The sequence below is a fragment of the Coregonus lavaretus genome, assembly GCF_964263955.1.
Source record: "Coregonus lavaretus genome assembly, chromosome: 22".
Taxonomy (NCBI): Eukaryota; Metazoa; Chordata; class Actinopteri; order Salmoniformes; family Salmonidae; genus Coregonus; species Coregonus lavaretus.
This window is the reverse complement of record NC_140009.1, coordinates 34,274,791-34,291,594: the sequence shown is the minus strand read 5'-3', so window position 1 is coordinate 34,291,594 and position 16,804 is coordinate 34,274,791. Positions and strand designations below refer to the sequence as shown.

Here is a 16,804-nt window from a genome sequence, read left to right as displayed (position 1 = left end):
ACTTTTTTCAAGATGTACTCTTCCAGAATGAAAAGGGCCTTGGCTGATATGTATTCTGGCCATGTATTCAGTTTCAAGTGCTCAGTTTATCTCCATATTAGTTATACAAGGCTATAATTATACACTTGTTTCAAGCGTGATAAAAGAGGCTTGGCTGATATGAATTGCTCTCCTCCCCCAGCTGCTGGACACCAAGTCTACAGACAGGAAGATGACTCTGCTCCACTACATAGCTGTGGTTGTCAAGGAGAAGTATCCTGAGCTGGCTAACTTCTTCAATGAACTGCACTTTGTGGACAAAGCTGCTGCAGGTGAGTACACTTCTACACAGACACCATGAGACAGGAATGGGACTCCTCTTCTCTTCTGATCTCTTTCTCTTCTAACTTTATGAAGAAGACAGTTTATGTGAACCACAGTAGAATTGAGGGGTCTTGATATTTGTGTGTGTGCCTGCATGCTTATCTCTCTCTCTAGTATCTCTGGAGAATGTGCTGCTGGACGTGCGGGAGCTGGGTAAAGGGATGGATCTGATCAGGAGAGAGTGTAGTCTCCACGACCACTCTGTTCTCAAGGGCTTCCTCCAGACCAGCGACACTCAGCTGGACAAACTGCAGAAGGACGCCAAGACTGCCGAGGTAAACTAAACACATCCTATCAAAACTACAAACACAATTGTTCAATACAAGTCTCTAAACGTTTCAACTTCTAAACATCTTCCACTACCCTAAAAAAAATGTTTGGACCGCTAAAGCATGCACAACATTTTTCTTCAGGAAGAATTGCCTGTCTAAAACTACAAACGGGTCAAAACCAAATATAACACAACTTAGTGTAACACGACCCAACACCTCTTCCTAGAAGCAGCACAACAAAGCCCAAGATACAACAATGCAGCACAACACTTACAGGAACTTGACCTCAAACAAAAGGCTTTGTAAAGGTTAGCGATGTTGACAAATGTGTCCCACCCTTGACACTTCTGTCTCCCCATGTCATTTCTAGGAAGCCTTCAACAATGTGGTGAACTATTTTGGGGAGAGTTCCAAAACGACTCCTCCGTCTGTGTTCTTCCCTGTGTTTGTGCGATTCATCAGAGCTTACAAGGTAAGGAAGGACCAAACAGCACAGTTCTAACATATATCTTTACCCCTTTACGTGTATATAATATGCCATATAGCAAATGCTTTTACAGTAAAACGAGTGCATACATTTCTTATGCGTATGTGATCCCCCTGTAGGAAATGAACCCACAACCCTGTAGTGCCTTGAAGTGTCGCTAGCGCCACACTCTTACCAACTAAGCCACACAGGACCATGTTAAGGTGGAGCTTGCTCTCTCTGTCCTATGGGAGTTAGCCTAACCTTGGGTTAGTCTGGGTCTGGGTGTTGCCCTGCTGCCTCTAAGAGCAGAGCAGAGCTGCTTGTGTGCCACAGGACAGGGTGTGGACTGGAGTCACAGGTCTAATAACAGGATGGGCCAGCTGGGTCTGCCTTCAGAGCAGCAGCTGTGGTGTTTAGACTGGGCCCCGTCTCCCGCCTCCTTCCCCCCTGCTTTCCCCTTTCTCCCCCTGCCTCCCCACTCTGACCCCTGGACCGAGGGCCCCACCCTGCCTCTGCTTCCCCCTGCCTCCACCCTGACTCCCCCCCGGAAGGACAGACGGCCCCTGCCACACAGACACCTTCCTGAGATTGTTCTCTACAAGGATTTATGGATCTGCAGGAGCTGTGCGCTTGCGTGTGTGTGAGAGAGAGAGAAATAGAGAAGGGAAGAGAGAGAGAGAGACACAGAGAAGGGAAGAGAGAGAGAGAGAGAGAGACACAGAACATGTATGGTGCTGACTGTTTAGCTACATGAAAGTGTGTTTTCTTTGTGTTTACTCAACACCCAGATCCATATATTTCCATAGCTTGGCTTAGCCAGTGTCTTGACTGGTATTGAATTGAAGTCTCATTTTGTGTTCTCCTCCCTACAGGATGCGGTGGTGGATAATGAGCAGAGGAAAAAGCAGGAGGAAGCCATGAGAGAGAAGTTACTGGCTAAGGAGGCCAAGCAACATGACCCCAAGGTACAATACTAGAAGTCTCCCTAGCCCTGACTGCCAGACAAGGCCCAAAAAGCCAAGACGATGATCATACTCAAACTGGACTCAACCAACAGTAGTAAAATTGAGCTTATTGTACAATGACTCTAGATAGTCTAGATGTAGAATGTAGACTAAATGGTGGATAATTATGCAATCAACAAAGCCTTATATTTCTCAATATATTTCTCACACTTCCAATAAGGAGTTCGTGCATTTGTATGATTGAAATGATCCATGGGCAGCTCAAGCTATTTGGGGGACCTAGGCAGGATTTGATGTTCTTCCTCCTCTCCCTCCCAGGTCCAGGTAGTGAAGAAGAGGCAGCAGCAACAGGAGCTGATCTCAGAGCTGCGTAAACGCCAGGCTAAGGACCACCGGCCCGTCTACGAGGGGAAGGACGGCACCATCGAGGATATCATCACAGGTGGGCTCGACATGCAGCCTCGCAGGCAGCCACGCAGCCCTCAGCCAGGCCCCAGTAGGAGCCCCAGGTCCCCTGGTCCAAGCCCCAGCCACCGTCCAAGCAGTCCTAGGGGCAGAGGCCGAGGCCAGGCTAAGATCACTGTGGTCCTCAACTGCTCGGCTGGAGGAGCACTCTGTTACGTGGTTCAGACACCACTGCTAGAAGCTATACAGCAGCTAGACAACAGAAGATTCCAGTTCTGAACGTCCCAGTAGTTTGTTTTTGTGGCCTGCTAGTTATTTAGATTAGTAGTGTCTCATCATTATACAGTAGCTGTGCAGCTAAGCAGCAAGTCAAGCCATTGGATCTGTTATGCATGTCACAATAGATCAAAAATGGCATCTTATCCCAATGCCCTGTTTCGTGGGAGGTGCAAACTCAGGACAGTTCCTAACTTAACTCTAATTAATCAACATCTACAGTGAAATAATACAAATGTTAAATGTTAATAATGCTAATAATATGTTAATAATGCTTTTCCTCCCCACTACTAGCCCTGGTCCTTTACAACACTTGCGTCATCTACGTTACGCTACAGACAGGATAGCCCTGTCCTCCTGGACATAGCGTGTGTCTGACATGGCACTTTATTCCCTATAGTGCACTACTGGTCAAAAGTAGTGCACTATATAGGGAATATGGTGCATTTCAGATGCACCCAAATACCTTTTGAGGGCTTTAAGACCCACAGTAATGTAGTCTGGTCCTCCAATACTCCAATACAGCGAGGTGTGACACAGAGAGAGCTGGTATACTGGATACAGATATTACAGTTATAGGACAGTTGCAGCACCTTGAGGAGTGCCTGTGCTGTTCTAGACTGTACCAGGCTGATGGAAGATAGGGGGGTGTACAACAGTACAATAACAGTACAGGTTCCTCTGTCTCAGGTGTGACGTTTTCTCCCCTCCTCCTCCTCCCCCCTCAGTGCTGAAGAGCGTCCCCTTCACAGCCCGTACTGCTAAACGAAGCTCACGGTTCTTCTGTGAGGCACAGCTCTGTGACGACTCCAACTGCTAGCCCCTACAGTTCCTCCCCCTATTGCCAAGGTTGTCCAGAACAGGTGTCCTCTCCTCGTTACCCCCCTGCCTGACCACTGTGCATGCAGCATGACCCCCCGACCTCATCACTCCCTAAGACTACTCCTTACCCCCCCCCTTTACTAATTTAGGCCGGGCTGCGCAGTGCGGTTTGTTTGAATCCCGGCCCTCGACTCTTATTGGTGGCAAGTGTGTGTTCTATCTACCTCAAAAGCACTTCTACCTGAATTAACAGGATAGAAGTCAGACAGCCAATCCTCTGAATGACTGAACCTGATATTTTGATATTCATGCTGAATCAAAGGCTAATGTTACAATGGGAATATATTATTATTTACACTGAACAAAAAATATAAACGCAACATGCAATAATTTTAAAGATTTTACTGAGTTACAGTTCATATAAGGAAATCAGTCAATTTAAATCAATTCATTAGGCCCTAATATATGGATTTCACATGACTGGGAATACAAATATGCATCGGTTGGTCAGAGATACCTTAAAAAAAAGGTAGGGGCGTGGATCAGAAAACCAGTCAGTATCTGGTGTGATCACCATTTGCCTCATGCAGCGCGACACATCTCCTTCGCTTAGAGTTGATCAGGCTGTTGATTGTGGCCTGTGGAATGTTGTCTCAGTCCTCTTCAATGGCTGTGTGAAGTTGCTGGATATTGGCGGGAACTGGAACACGCTGTCGTACACGTTGATCCAGAGCAGCCCAATCATGCTCAATGGGTGACATTTCTGGTGAGTATGCAGGCCATGGAAGAACTGGGACATTTTCAGCTTCCAGGAATTGTGTGCAGATCCTTGCGACATTGGGTCATGCATTATCATGCTGAAACATGAGGTGATGGCGGCGGATGAATGGCACGACAATGGGCCTCAGGATCTCGTCACGGTATCTCTGTGCATTCAAATTGCCATCGATAAAATGCAATTGTTTTCGTTGTCCGTAATTTATGCCTGCCCATACCATAACCCCACCACCACCATGGGGCACACAACGCCATACACAATGTCTGCCATCTACCCAGTACAGATGAAACCGGGATTCATCCGTGAAGAGCACACTTCTCCAGCGTACCATTGGTCATCGAAGGTGAGCATTTGCCCACTGAAGTTGCTTACAATGCCAAACTGCAGTCAGGTCAAGACCCTGGTGAGGACGACGACGAGCACGCAGATGAGCTTCCCTGAGAAAGTTTCTGCAGAAATTCTTCGGTTGTGCAAACCCACAGTTTCATCTGCTTTCCGGGTGGCTGGTCGTAGATGTTCCCGCGGGTGAAGAAGCCAGATTTGGTGGTCCTGGGCTGGCGTGGTTACATGTGGTCTGCGGTTGTGAGGCCGGTTGGACGTACTGCCAAATTCTCTAAAACGACGTTGGAGGCGGCTTATGGTAGAGAAATTAACATTCAATTCTGGTGGGCATTCCTGCAGTCAGCATGCCAATTGCACGCTCCCTCAAAACTTGAGACATCTGTGGCATTGTGTTGTGACAAAACTGCACATTTTAGAGTGGCTTTTATTGTTCCAGCACAAGGTGCACCTGTATAATGATCATGCTATTTAATCGGCTTCTTGATATCCCACACCTGTCAGGTGGATGGATTATCTTGGCAAATGAGAAATGGTCACTAACAGGGATGTAAACAAATTTGTGCACAAAATATGAGAGAAATCAGCTTTTTGTGCGTATGGAAAATGTCTGGGATCTTTTATTTCAGCTCATGAAACATGGGACCAACACTTTACATGTTGCGTTGATATTTTTGTTCAGTATAGTAAGTAGTACGAAATATAATCATATGATCAAGTTGCATCTACTGTAGCATAATAACATGAGCACGGAAAGCTACATTATGTATAAGATATCTATCAGTTCATTCAGGATGTATTTATTTAAATCTTAAAAATACAGTATAAAGAGGTTTGGCTATTAAACCGATCTTGTTAACTAAACAATGCCTTGTTGTTCCATGAAACTAACTAATATGATTGGTTTGGTTTCCCTCTAACCTGGTAACAACCTTTCCTCAACCATCACTCTTTTTTCTTCATTCTACCCCTCTGAACAGCTGAACAGAAGATTAATAACAGTATATGCCACTCCTAAACGCTGCAGGGTAAGGAAGGTAGCCTGAAGCCTGGCCTGTCTGCTTTGGCCCTGGCCCTGGCCCTGCTTGTGCTGTGGCCCCTCTGTGTGCTGCTAGCTACAGTCTATGGTGTTGCTAGTCATGTCAGCTGCTTTAGCCAACCCAGCGCTTCAGATTCATTATAACAGCTAGACCTGCTTTACTGTACTGCACAGCAGTAAGATATGCTATGCTTTACAACAGTCAGATATGCTTTACTGTACAACAGTAAGAAACGTGCAGCTGAGCCTCCATTGCATCGAGATTTATGAAGCCATTTACAACCCCTTCAATATTTTAAACAATCCAACTCACTTTCCCAAAGAGCCAGCAGAAGCGCAAATATCAGGTCCATCTCGTTTCCATATACCTCTCAAGATGGCAGACTATTTCATCCACCATGAAAGTCTTCTTCTACTCAGGTCCCTCCATCATCACCACCACCTCACTCACCTCTTTCTTCCATGTTGCATGCTGTGTCCAGTGTTCTGTCAATCCACCACTCAGTCACCTGTTGATGTCATGTCTCCATGTCCTGTTTTTCCCTGTTAACTGTGACTTGCGGTGTGCTGAGCAGCTCGATGGTCAACAAGCTCTGTTGAGGCCCCTGCACATCCACACAAACACCGACATATTCAGACAAAAGGACATACAGAAAAAAATACAGAAACATTGGTAACACTACTTGAACACTCCATTATAAAGGGCTACATAACACTGTCATAATCATGACATAACAGATGTCGTTAACATTTAAGGAGACATTTTAGAGACGAGAGCTCCTCTCTCCAGCAACAGGCTAGATTAGTTTTATGAATATTTAGCGTCTCTTTAGCACAGTACCTCACAGAGCTCGTTGACTGCCACAACTGTGATATTATTATAACGTGTGATTATTATTTTCTTTCGTAGTTATGTTGTTGACATAGTGATTTATTTGAATAACTACACCCCCATAGCCTTGGGATGAAAAATCCATATTTCTCTGTCAGTTTTAAGTTGACAATGCAAGGCTATGTGAAGGCATCATTCTCTTTTTGGTTAACGGATACTCACTTTCAATTGGCTACCCATTTGATAACATGTAACTAAAATTTGAAAATGTGAAACATAATTTGCAGAAATATACTGTTTAGGATAAGCACTGCAAATAGATGTTCCTTAATCAACAACCTCAAACCTGAGCATGACGCCACTGGAGCAGTTTGACTTCCCAGTTAACCTGAGTGACCCCTCTCTCCCCCCCTCACCCACTCACAGATCTCCGCAGCCAGCCTTTCCTGCGGCACGACGCGCTGATCCGGAGCGGCTGGAAGAGACCCTAAACAACCCACTCGTTCCTCCTCACTTATCCCCCCTTCCCTTTATAACCCCCCAACCCCCCCTACCTGTGTCCTGGTGGTCTCACCCACCCCCTGAGGCTGCATCTCCCTGCAGATCACAGAGACTGAAAGGCGGACAGGACCAAAACGATGGCCCAAGTTTTACGGGGGTATTTATTTATTTATGGAGATCCTTGATGGACACTATCTCTCAACAAGCAGGTATAACTGTAGAAGCACAGACATCAGGTGGGTTAGCTTACCCCCTCTCCCACTGAAAACACAGACCGCATGCACGAAGACACAGACACAAACACACACAGAAAACAGAGGACTACAGCGATCGCCAGTGTGTTGGCATTAAGAACAGGACTGGGCAGAGAGAGTCCAAAGAAGAAGAGTATGGTGGTGAGTTGAGCCCTTAAAGGGGCGGCTCGCCTCACACAAGCAGGAAGGAAGGACACTGTAACTGCATAATGTGGACATGGAACCACAAGTGCCTCCTGCCAAGTGCCTGCCAACGTGGATCTTATTTCCATGAACGTGGATTTCCTCCGATTGTGCAATCCAAGCAAGTTGAGGATGGGAGACAGTCGGTCGGTTGTATAAAATGACAGCATATGTTGACTCTGCTGCTGGGATTTCCACTTCAAAGAGAACAGGGTTGTTTTCATAAGGCACCAAACGAAAGAAAACGGACTGGAACAGGGAGGAACTAGCTGGACTTGACCAATAAGAAACGCTTATTTCCGTTTTCCGTTGCAAAACATTTTAGGTTGTGTGCCCTAATGAATACGGCCCAGGGTTTTGCCATCACAGAACGTCTCTGTCCACAGAGTTAAGGACTGAAGATTATTGTTAAAGAGACTTTTAATCTTTGGAGATGTTTCTGTACAAGCTAGCCAAACCAAACTTCCTCTACTCATGTCTTATTTCTTATTATTTTGCTAAAGAAGAAGTGCCTTTTTGTTTAGACAGTATTATTTGTGTGACTCAGCTATAATTTGTATCTTTAGTATTTTTGTTGTTGTTAAATATTGTATTTTTTATTGCATTTGTTTGATAACATTACCTTCAAAAACGGTAAAAGAATAATCATATGCAATGGTTTGGAATCAGAATTCCAGCTTTAATCACTATACAGTATTTAAAGGTTGCTTCTCAGCACTGTAATCTAAATTAGCTTAGGCCAAGTGTCTTCGAAAACGTTTTATGAGTGGGTAAAAACATTCCATGTATTTGCTTTCTATTACCTCTAACTTTATGACCTACAGTCCAATTACCACTTCAGTCTTACCACTTCGGCCAGGATTCATTCCAATCCGCCTTAGATCCGCCTTATAGTGCGATTGACATTTAGGGCTCTATTCAATCTGTATCGCTGGAGTGTTACAGATTGCGCGATAGAAATGTAAAGGTAATTTCCGATTGAGCCGACATATGCAGCGTTTACAGTGAATGCTGTCTGAGCTAACGTGGAAACATTGCCTTTAAACTTCAATCACGCTGAACTTCCGAGATACGGATTGAATAGAGCCCTTAAAGGTAATTTCCGATTGAGCAGACATATCCAACATTCCGTCAATACAGTCATGCATTTGTTGGTAGGTAAAGAATGCATTCCTATGAGTCTAACCATGTTCTTTATACTCTGTGTCAAATTTTAGAACTGTAATGATTAAAATTTTTCCCCTTAATAGCCATCAAGTAAGCACAATGATTGTGCACTCCGACTTACAATCTGTTTTTCAATATGGTATTTCCACAAAAGGGACAGCGCATATTTACACTACTTACATTGCCTTCATGTTGTATGAGACACTACTCTTATAGCAGATATTTCTACATACATTTGCATTTTGTATGTAAATCAACGAATAGAAGCCTTTTACTTGTGCTTTTTTGTCATAAGGATGAAATAAAATAGTGCCTGATATTTGATGTATGTTGTCTAAAAGATGACTTCCCCCTTAATAAACAAAATGACAATGTGACTCACATTTGAAAATGTCTGCTTTCTCTCTCTCTCGGTCTCCTTCTTTCTCTTTCTCTCGGTCTCCTTCTTTCTCTCTCTCTCGGTCTCCTTTCTCTCTTGCTCTCTCTCTCTCTCTCTCTGTCTCTCCTTTCTCGCTCTCTCACTCATGTTTTTCTTGCCAAATGAAGGTCAGAGCCACAATGCATTTCTACTATAAAAATCAATTTAATTTCTTATATCAAAAAGAAATAAAATCATAACTAACCGAAACAACAGAGCAACAAAAATCCATGTGTGGGGTTTTGTTTTGCTGAAGTGTTTCTGTCAAAATTAAAACAGATTGTTCCTAATTTACATTATTCAAATTAAAATGTAACAGAGCAGAAATGTTATTAAAATCCAAATTATAGTGCATACTGTTAATAACAAGTGATGGTTAAGCTAGAGCAGTTTGCTATAGGGTTTGTATATGGTGTGTTGTGAATTGCATGCAGTGTATTCTGTAATATAGTATGGCAGTTATGGCTGATCACCAACTGGTTAGAAGCAGCATGTTCAGCAGCGCGTGATTGGCTGAGACTGAGACAGAGATGGTTAGACAGACAAGCCGACAGACAGACGAGCCTACAGACGACATAGACAGACGGCTAGCTAGCGTTAGCAGCAAGGCAGAGGGGAATCAACAGGGAACGCTAATCAGGACGCTAACAGTCCTAACCTTCTGAGGAATGCACTTACAATGAGCAGAAACCGAAATTAGATAGGCATGATGTAATTATTACATACATTCAAAACATAAAAACACACAGCATTGTTGATATAAATTCCCACTGAAGTACCATAAAACAACTGGCCTCTCCTGAAAGTATGTTCACTATCACCGACAGAGACGAAAGCATGTTCCGCTTGTTGTTTTACCGTAGATGGTTTGTTTCAGCAATGTCAGGCGTTCACAGAGGCATGCTTGGTGCCAAACTGCCTATTTTCAGGACGAAACAGTCACTGAGATGGTCCTGAACCCTCTGGGCCCCAATATATATCATCTGTCACATCAAGTCCCCCCAAAACATGTCCTTTCGTACACCAAAGACGTCCTCAGTTACTTCCCCGGAATTGTCATCCTGGAATGTCTGCTTCAATACAATCATATTCCTCCAACACATTACACACTCCATTAACCCATTGACTTTCATTCATTAAGCACATTTAGCCGTTCATTTATACAAGACTAAAACAGAAAAGGTGGTAAAACATAGTACAGACAAACTGCTATATGTTATTTGATGTTTGTATTCCTGGGTATATTTTCAAGACACTTTGTTAATAGGGTTATATATATACGCATGTGTAAATATATGTAACTTTTAGTCTGTGCAAGGAGGTAAAAGACAATCACTCAACACAACGGACATTAATATGTGTGATGCTGACTGACTCCACCATGTGGACATGTGCAGTTCTGATTCCAGTTCCTGAACTACAGTTTCGGAAGTCTTAGTTCCACCAGACATGGTCTCACTCTGCACCTCCAGCATAGACCAAACCAGCATCAATTGGCATTCAGAACTGACTTTGTATTGAACTTGGCCCCCTCTCTTCTCCACGTCTTTCACAAACAACACTTCTCTGAAATGGAACAATGTTTTTTCCCTATACAATTCATACAAAAATAAAAACGTAAAATTGTTCCACTGTTGTTTGTTTTTCTCTACACCTTTGCACAGAGGTAGTGGCTATATGGATGAAGGGGGGAGGGAGAGGAGCGAGGGAGGATGGAAGTGAGCAAAATTTTTAACGAGAGAGTTGAATGAATAAATCTGTCTATAAAATGGTTCTTCCTTTTTCTGACCAGAGGAATTTTCATTTTTCTCTCAAAAGAACAAAATATAATACTGCAATCACATACAAAAGTAGTCCTTCATTTTATACAGTGTTCTCGCTTTCTTTTTGTTGCTTTTCTTTTCTCGATTGGTAAAAGGCATAAGATCAGCGTTTGTCTCTTTGCGGGCGTGGTCTAGACGTGGCTCGGGCATGCCTGACCTCTGACCTCTATGCCAGCGGGTCACTCATGTCCTCATCCTCCCCATCATCCCCCTGTGACAGTAACTCTTTCTTCTCGTCTGTACTAGCCAAGGAGTTGCGACTGTTGTGGGCTCCCATGTACAGGGTGGCGTACACTGGGTTGGTGAAGTTGGTAGGCTGCAGGGAGGGAACACAGAAATAATGTTTGGACAAAGAGCATACAAGGGTCCTAAATTAGGTTTCATTGCAATCCAGGTAGTCTAGAGGCAGAGTCTCATGGAGTGCACTTTTTTTTGATGTGTCAATTTAATTCCTATGAGTTAAGAAGTGCTGCAGTGTTAAAACAAGTAACCTGAGGGTTAAAACAAGTGTTAACTATTTAAGATGGATCAAGTGTGAATATAAGTGAGTGTGTGTTACCTTGTCTGGATCTAAAGCGAAGTCTGAATCCAGGAGTTCCCCAGCATCGTCGTCTGGCTCCCCTTCGTAGATCTTATAGGCTGGGTTTCCTATTTCCACGTTCATGGCCCCGTTGGTCATCCTATGGTGCTGGAAGCCCTTAGCACTGTGGACACACACACACAGTGAGTTTGTTTCTTCTCAACACTTTAACAGTAGCATAGACGTAGCTACAACACAGGAACACACACTGAAAGCACTGAGAGCCTTGAATCAAGCCACTGACAGGAGAGAGAAATCCAGCATACACCAAACCATCACACACCACCAGCTACATGTACAGTACAGGAAAACGATTCCACACAGTCAAGGCAACACCGAACCAAGGTACATTGAAAATGCAAATGTGCTTTTTTCAAAGGCCATTTGGACACATCCAGTGTCTATCCTGGTGAATGCTGGATTTTCCACAACGCAAATGTTCCACTGCTACAATGCAGGCACAGAAGCATCACTGATAGATACAAATATTTATACATGTAGACAGGGAAAGGTATGGATGGGTAAGGAAGAACCAGTCAATCTATCTGTCAATAGACCCCTGCGTTCCTGGGTGGGAAACCCTGTACTGAACAAGAGAGAGGAGGCACGGACAGACAGACACTCTCCTACAGAGAGACCAGCAAAATGGAGGACCGTCACTGGACCGACAGACAAGATGGTGGTTTAGATGAGGCATTGGGGAGAGGGGGGGAAACAGGTGATAGACATGACCCTATTAAGTTACCGAGAACGTCGGGAGCGTTTGCCCGGCCATGCAGACCTAGAAAGAGGGAGAGAGACGGAGAAAAGAGAGAGAAAAGAGAGAGAAAATAGAGATAAAGAGGGAGTGTGATGGTGGGAGGTACAGATGAAAGGTGGAAAAGAGATTCGAGTTTGACAGAATGAGTGGGAGCTCTCACACCCAGTCTCAACACAATGGTTGTTTACTCTAGTGGTTCCCAAACTCTGGAGTCGGTAGGGTGGGGGTCCCCCCCCCCCCGGGGACGGGGGCTCAGTTAGTAGAATGCACTAGTAGAATCCTCTTGTCATGGCAGTCATTGCATACCTTAGAGAGCCATTTATAACTTGTCAGAAATGTCCAGATCAACTAGCCCATGCCAGCTATTGTTTTTTAGCTAGGTTTTTTTAGCCCATAGATTTTGTTGCAATATTTGAGTCTCACAAATATCACAAGCATACACATTGGAAATGGAAAAATTTACAGAATTGCAAGAAAACTGTAACATTTTCTCTGCACCTCATTACAAAATGTGTAGAATTGCAGGAAATAAGCTTTAAAACCTGCCAAAAAATTCCTCCGCCAACAAGACGGTTGTGAACAGTTTGTGTCATGAACAGTGCTGGTGCCCATAGAGATAGACGTGGCAGGGGCGCGGGATGCTCCCCAATGCTGGAAGGGGGGCCTGAGTGAAAGAGTTTGGAAACCCCTGGTCTACTCACCCACGCATTCTCCTCTTGTACCACAAGATCGCCCCGACGACAAGCAGCGCCAGTAACAACAGCAGCAGCACTGGGATGACTATGGAGGCAGAGCCTGCAGAGAGAGCAACATGGACACCAATGAGAACAGAATATATGCAACACATCGACCAATGAGAGACAGACAGGTTATAACATGTATTGTGCTATAATCATGTGTTCTAATCTGTAGTTATAACATGTGTTTCACTGACACTGTAAAGAGACTAAAGTAACTTACTTCCACTGGAGACAGGAGAATCCACAGGAGAGGCAATGACTTCACATCGATACCCCCTCCATTCTATAGGACACCTAAATACACATCACACAGGTTACAGAGAGACCCCTAAATACACATCACACAGGTTACAGAGAGACCCCTAAATACACATCACACAGGTTACAGAGAGACACCTAAATACACATCACACAGGTTACAGAGAGACCCCTAAATACACATCACACAGGATACGGAGAGACACCCAAATACACATCACACAGGATACAGAGAGACACCCAAATACACATCACACAGGTTACAGAGAGACACCCAAATACACATCACACAGGTTACAGAGAGACACCCAAATACACATCACACAGGATACAGAGAGACACCCAAATACACATCACACAGGATACAGAGAGACACCCAAATACACATCACACAGGATACAGAGAGACACCCAAATACACATCACACAGGATACAGAGAGACACCCAAATACACATCACACAGGATACAGAGAGACACCTAAATACGTGTGTGTATGATAGGGTCCATCCTCTTACTTGCACTGGGGCAGGAGCGTGCGTGGTTGGATAGAGCAGAGTCCTTTGGTGCAGAAATCTAGACAGGTGTAGCAGCTGGGTTGGGTCTGACCGTTAGGACAGCTGGACATAGACAGGTACACAGACACAAGGACAGAGAGAGTGAGTGAACAAACAACACCAGATAATTGTTTTTGAGGATAACACCAGGATAACTCGTATATTAAGATAAAACAAACTGGGGACTGAGCAGAATGTGTGTGTAAGGTGTGTGTGTGTGACTGAGCAGTGTGTGTGCATCTGTGCATGTGTGAGCGTGAACGGACTGAACAGTGTGTGTGTGTGTGTGTGTGTGTGTGTGTGTGTGTGTGTGTGTGTGTGTGTGTGTGTGTGTGTGTGTGTGTATGTAGCATGCACTCCTACCTGCACATGACCTCTCCTGAGGCTTTGGGCAGACACTTGCCGTTGGGTCCGCAGTACTCGCACTTGTCCAGCTCACATAGCTGTCCGTGGAACTGAGGGGGACAGCGACACAGCTTGGTGGAATTGGCTGTCTGCAGACACTTCCCCTCATTCTTACAGTAATCCTCACATTTACCTGGAGGGGGGTGAGCAGATTGAGAGGCAGAGAAATAGAGCTTACAGTCTCACAGTGAAGACTCTCCTTTTGAGCCATTTCTGATTAGTGATTAAGTATTGCATTAAGAAGTGGATTGAAGACAGGTTATTTAAATGTTTTTTGCTGAACTGCTTCAAAATAAATAATTAAAATCAGACGAATGACAGATCCAGATGAAAATACAGGAACTATACTTTTCGGTACACTGTTATACCAAGCTGATACAAAGCTGAATGCTCAACATCCACTTGACTTGGAAGTTGTGCACATGGTTGGGTAAATAACCTCTTATTAACCCTTTATAGAATATGCACTCACTGTATTGACACTGGTCTCCCAGGTACTCAGGCGGACAGTGACAGGTGGGCTGGTTGCCCTGGGATACGGTGCAGTTGCCTCCATTGTGACAGTAGTCCTGACAGGTGTGCAGGTTACACTGGGGCCCCGTGAAGCCCTTCAGACAGCGACATGTAGGGGCCCCTGGAAGAGAGAATGACAAGGTCAAAGGTTAAGTAAGACGGGTGTGGACGTTACACTGGAAACAAAGGGTCATGCTAAATAAGAACAAAAATATAATGTAGGCTAAATACTATGTGACTACCTAACACACATAGTGCTGAATCCTAACCTGAGATATGTTTGGATGAATATCAACGCGCGAATAACATGAGAATTTGCATCAAGTTAGGATTCAGCCCCTAGAGTCTGCAATAGAAAATGGCAGCCACCTAGAATAGTTTGCGGCCACACCAATGACCTACCTGCGACGGAGGCAGTGCAGGCCCCTCCGTTCTTACAGTAGTCTCTACACTGGTTGACCTCACACCTCTCTCCCGTGAAGCTGGACTGACACTGACACTTAGCCTGCTGCCTGGCGTTCAGGAAGCAGTTCCCGCCGTTCAGACACAGGACCGTACACGGCCCGGACGGGGGAGCTGGGAGGAGAGGGGTTGGGGGGCAGGAGATAGGGGGAGAGGTTATTGATAGAGTGTGTGTGTGCGCATATGTACATGCGTGCGTGTGTGTGTACTTACAGAATGGAGACTGTGTGGGAGGGGGTCTCTCCACACATGTGCCGTTTTCAGCCACGCGGTCGTTAGGACAGGTACAGACTGGACCACTGGGGCTGAGCAGACACAACCACTCACACTTCTTCCTGTCACATGGGTTGGTCACTGAATCACAGAGCGATAGAATAGACAGTAAGAACCAGAGCATGATAAAGGCAAACCCCACTGAACTATATGTGGAATAGGGGTCAACAGTAGTGAACTATATGTGGAATAGGGGTCAACAGTAGTGAACTATATGTGGAATAGGGGTCAACAGTAGTGAACTATATGTGGAATAGGGGTCAACAGTAGTGAACTATATGTGGAATAGGGGTCAACAGTAGTGCACTATATGTGGAATAGGGGTCAACAGTAGTGAACTTTATGTGGAATAGGGGTCAACAGTAGTGCACTATATGTGGAATAGGGGTCAACAGTAGTGCACTATATGTGGAATAGGGGTCAACAGTAGTGAACTATATGTGGAATAGGGGTCAACAGTAGTGCACTATATGTGGAATAGGGGTCAACAGTAGTGCACTATATGTGGAATAGGGGTCAACAGTAGTGAACTATATGTGGAATAGGGGTCAACAGTAGTGCACTATATGTGGAATAGGGGTCAACAGTAGTGCACTTTATGTGGAATAGGGGTCAACAGTAGTGCACTATATGTGGAATAGGGGTCAACAGTAGTGAACTTTATGTGGAATAGGGGTCAACAGTAGTGAACTTTATGTGGAGTGAATGTCAACAGTAGTGAACTATATGTGGAATAGGGGTCAACAGTAGTGAACTTTATGTGGAGTGAATGTCAACAGTAGTGCACTATATGGGGAATAGGGGTCAGAAGAACACTATGTGTGGAATATGGGTTTACGGTATTGCACTTTATAGTGAATAAGAGGTCAAAAATAAGAAGTGCACTATATGGTGAATAGGGGTCAAAAGTAGTGCACTACTGTATATAATGGATAGGGTGTCATTTGAGGTATTTCAAATGAGGAAGGGAGCGATAGACAGACAGACAGACACTCACTCTCTGGCTGTTTGTAGCGGTTGTAGAGGACTATGTCTGTGGCGTGGTTAATGCCAGTGGTCAAGTTTTCCATGGGGCCCTTGCCAAACTTGTTGACCCGGAACACAAAGTTATTAATGTAGGTGACGCCATATATGTAGTCCTCAAAGATGTCGATGCTGAATGGATGGAGAAGGTCTGAAGAGGTAAGGAGAGAGAGTTTTGTTATCCATGCTGCTCAAACTCTTATGTAGTTCTGAGAAGTGAAGGCACAACTCTGTAAAACAGTGACACCTGTTGGTGAGAGCAATAGCCTGCTTACAGTTAGCAATTTGGAAACTGTGGAAACGAGAGGAATTTCACACAGAATTCAACA

The 16,804-nt window shown here is 44.5% G+C and overlaps 2 protein-coding genes across 4 annotated transcripts in view; one reads left to right on the top strand and one right to left on the bottom strand.

Moving 5' to 3' along the window:
* Nucleotides 1–9,042, top strand: part of LOC311150233 (formin-like protein 3) — a 28,795-nt gene extending 19,753 nt beyond the window's left edge. The window contains exons 17-23 of one of the 2 annotated variants that reach the window (XM_084187608.1): nt 182–311; nt 478–638; nt 1,006–1,107; nt 1,977–2,069; nt 2,388–2,511; nt 3,479–3,599; nt 6,987–9,042. In XM_084187608.1, the coding sequence (XP_084043734.1) occupies nt 182–311; nt 478–638; nt 1,006–1,107; nt 1,977–2,069; nt 2,388–2,511; nt 3,479–3,570 (702 nt within the window). In that variant the 3' untranslated portion in view covers nt 3,571–3,599; nt 6,987–9,042. Of the gene's footprint in view, nt 1–181; nt 312–477; nt 639–1,005; nt 1,108–1,976; nt 2,070–2,387; nt 3,038–3,478; nt 3,600–6,986 lie in introns of those variants that run through there. The other variant, XM_084187607.1, reaches the window with a different exon arrangement.
* Nucleotides 9,043–9,224: 182 nt separating this feature from the next.
* LOC311150232 (low-density lipoprotein receptor-related protein 1-like) overlaps nt 9,225–16,804 on the bottom strand; it is a 142,383-nt gene continuing 134,803 nt past the window's right edge. For both annotated transcript variants that reach the window (XM_084187605.1, XM_084187606.1), the window contains exons 81-90: nt 16,450–16,626; nt 15,393–15,533; nt 15,120–15,293; nt 14,677–14,838; nt 14,163–14,337; nt 13,761–13,862; nt 13,207–13,280; nt 12,948–13,041; nt 11,466–11,610; nt 9,225–11,222 (exon numbers count right to left, since the gene is read on the bottom strand). In XM_084187605.1, the coding sequence (XP_084043731.1) occupies nt 11,073–11,222; nt 11,466–11,610; nt 12,948–13,041; nt 13,207–13,280; nt 13,761–13,862; nt 14,163–14,337; nt 14,677–14,838; nt 15,120–15,293; nt 15,393–15,533; nt 16,450–16,626 (1,394 nt within the window). In that variant the 3' untranslated portion in view covers nt 9,225–11,072. The remainder of the gene's footprint in view (nt 11,223–11,465; nt 11,611–12,947; nt 13,042–13,206; nt 13,281–13,760; nt 13,863–14,162; nt 14,338–14,676; nt 14,839–15,119; nt 15,294–15,392; nt 15,534–16,449; nt 16,627–16,804) is intronic.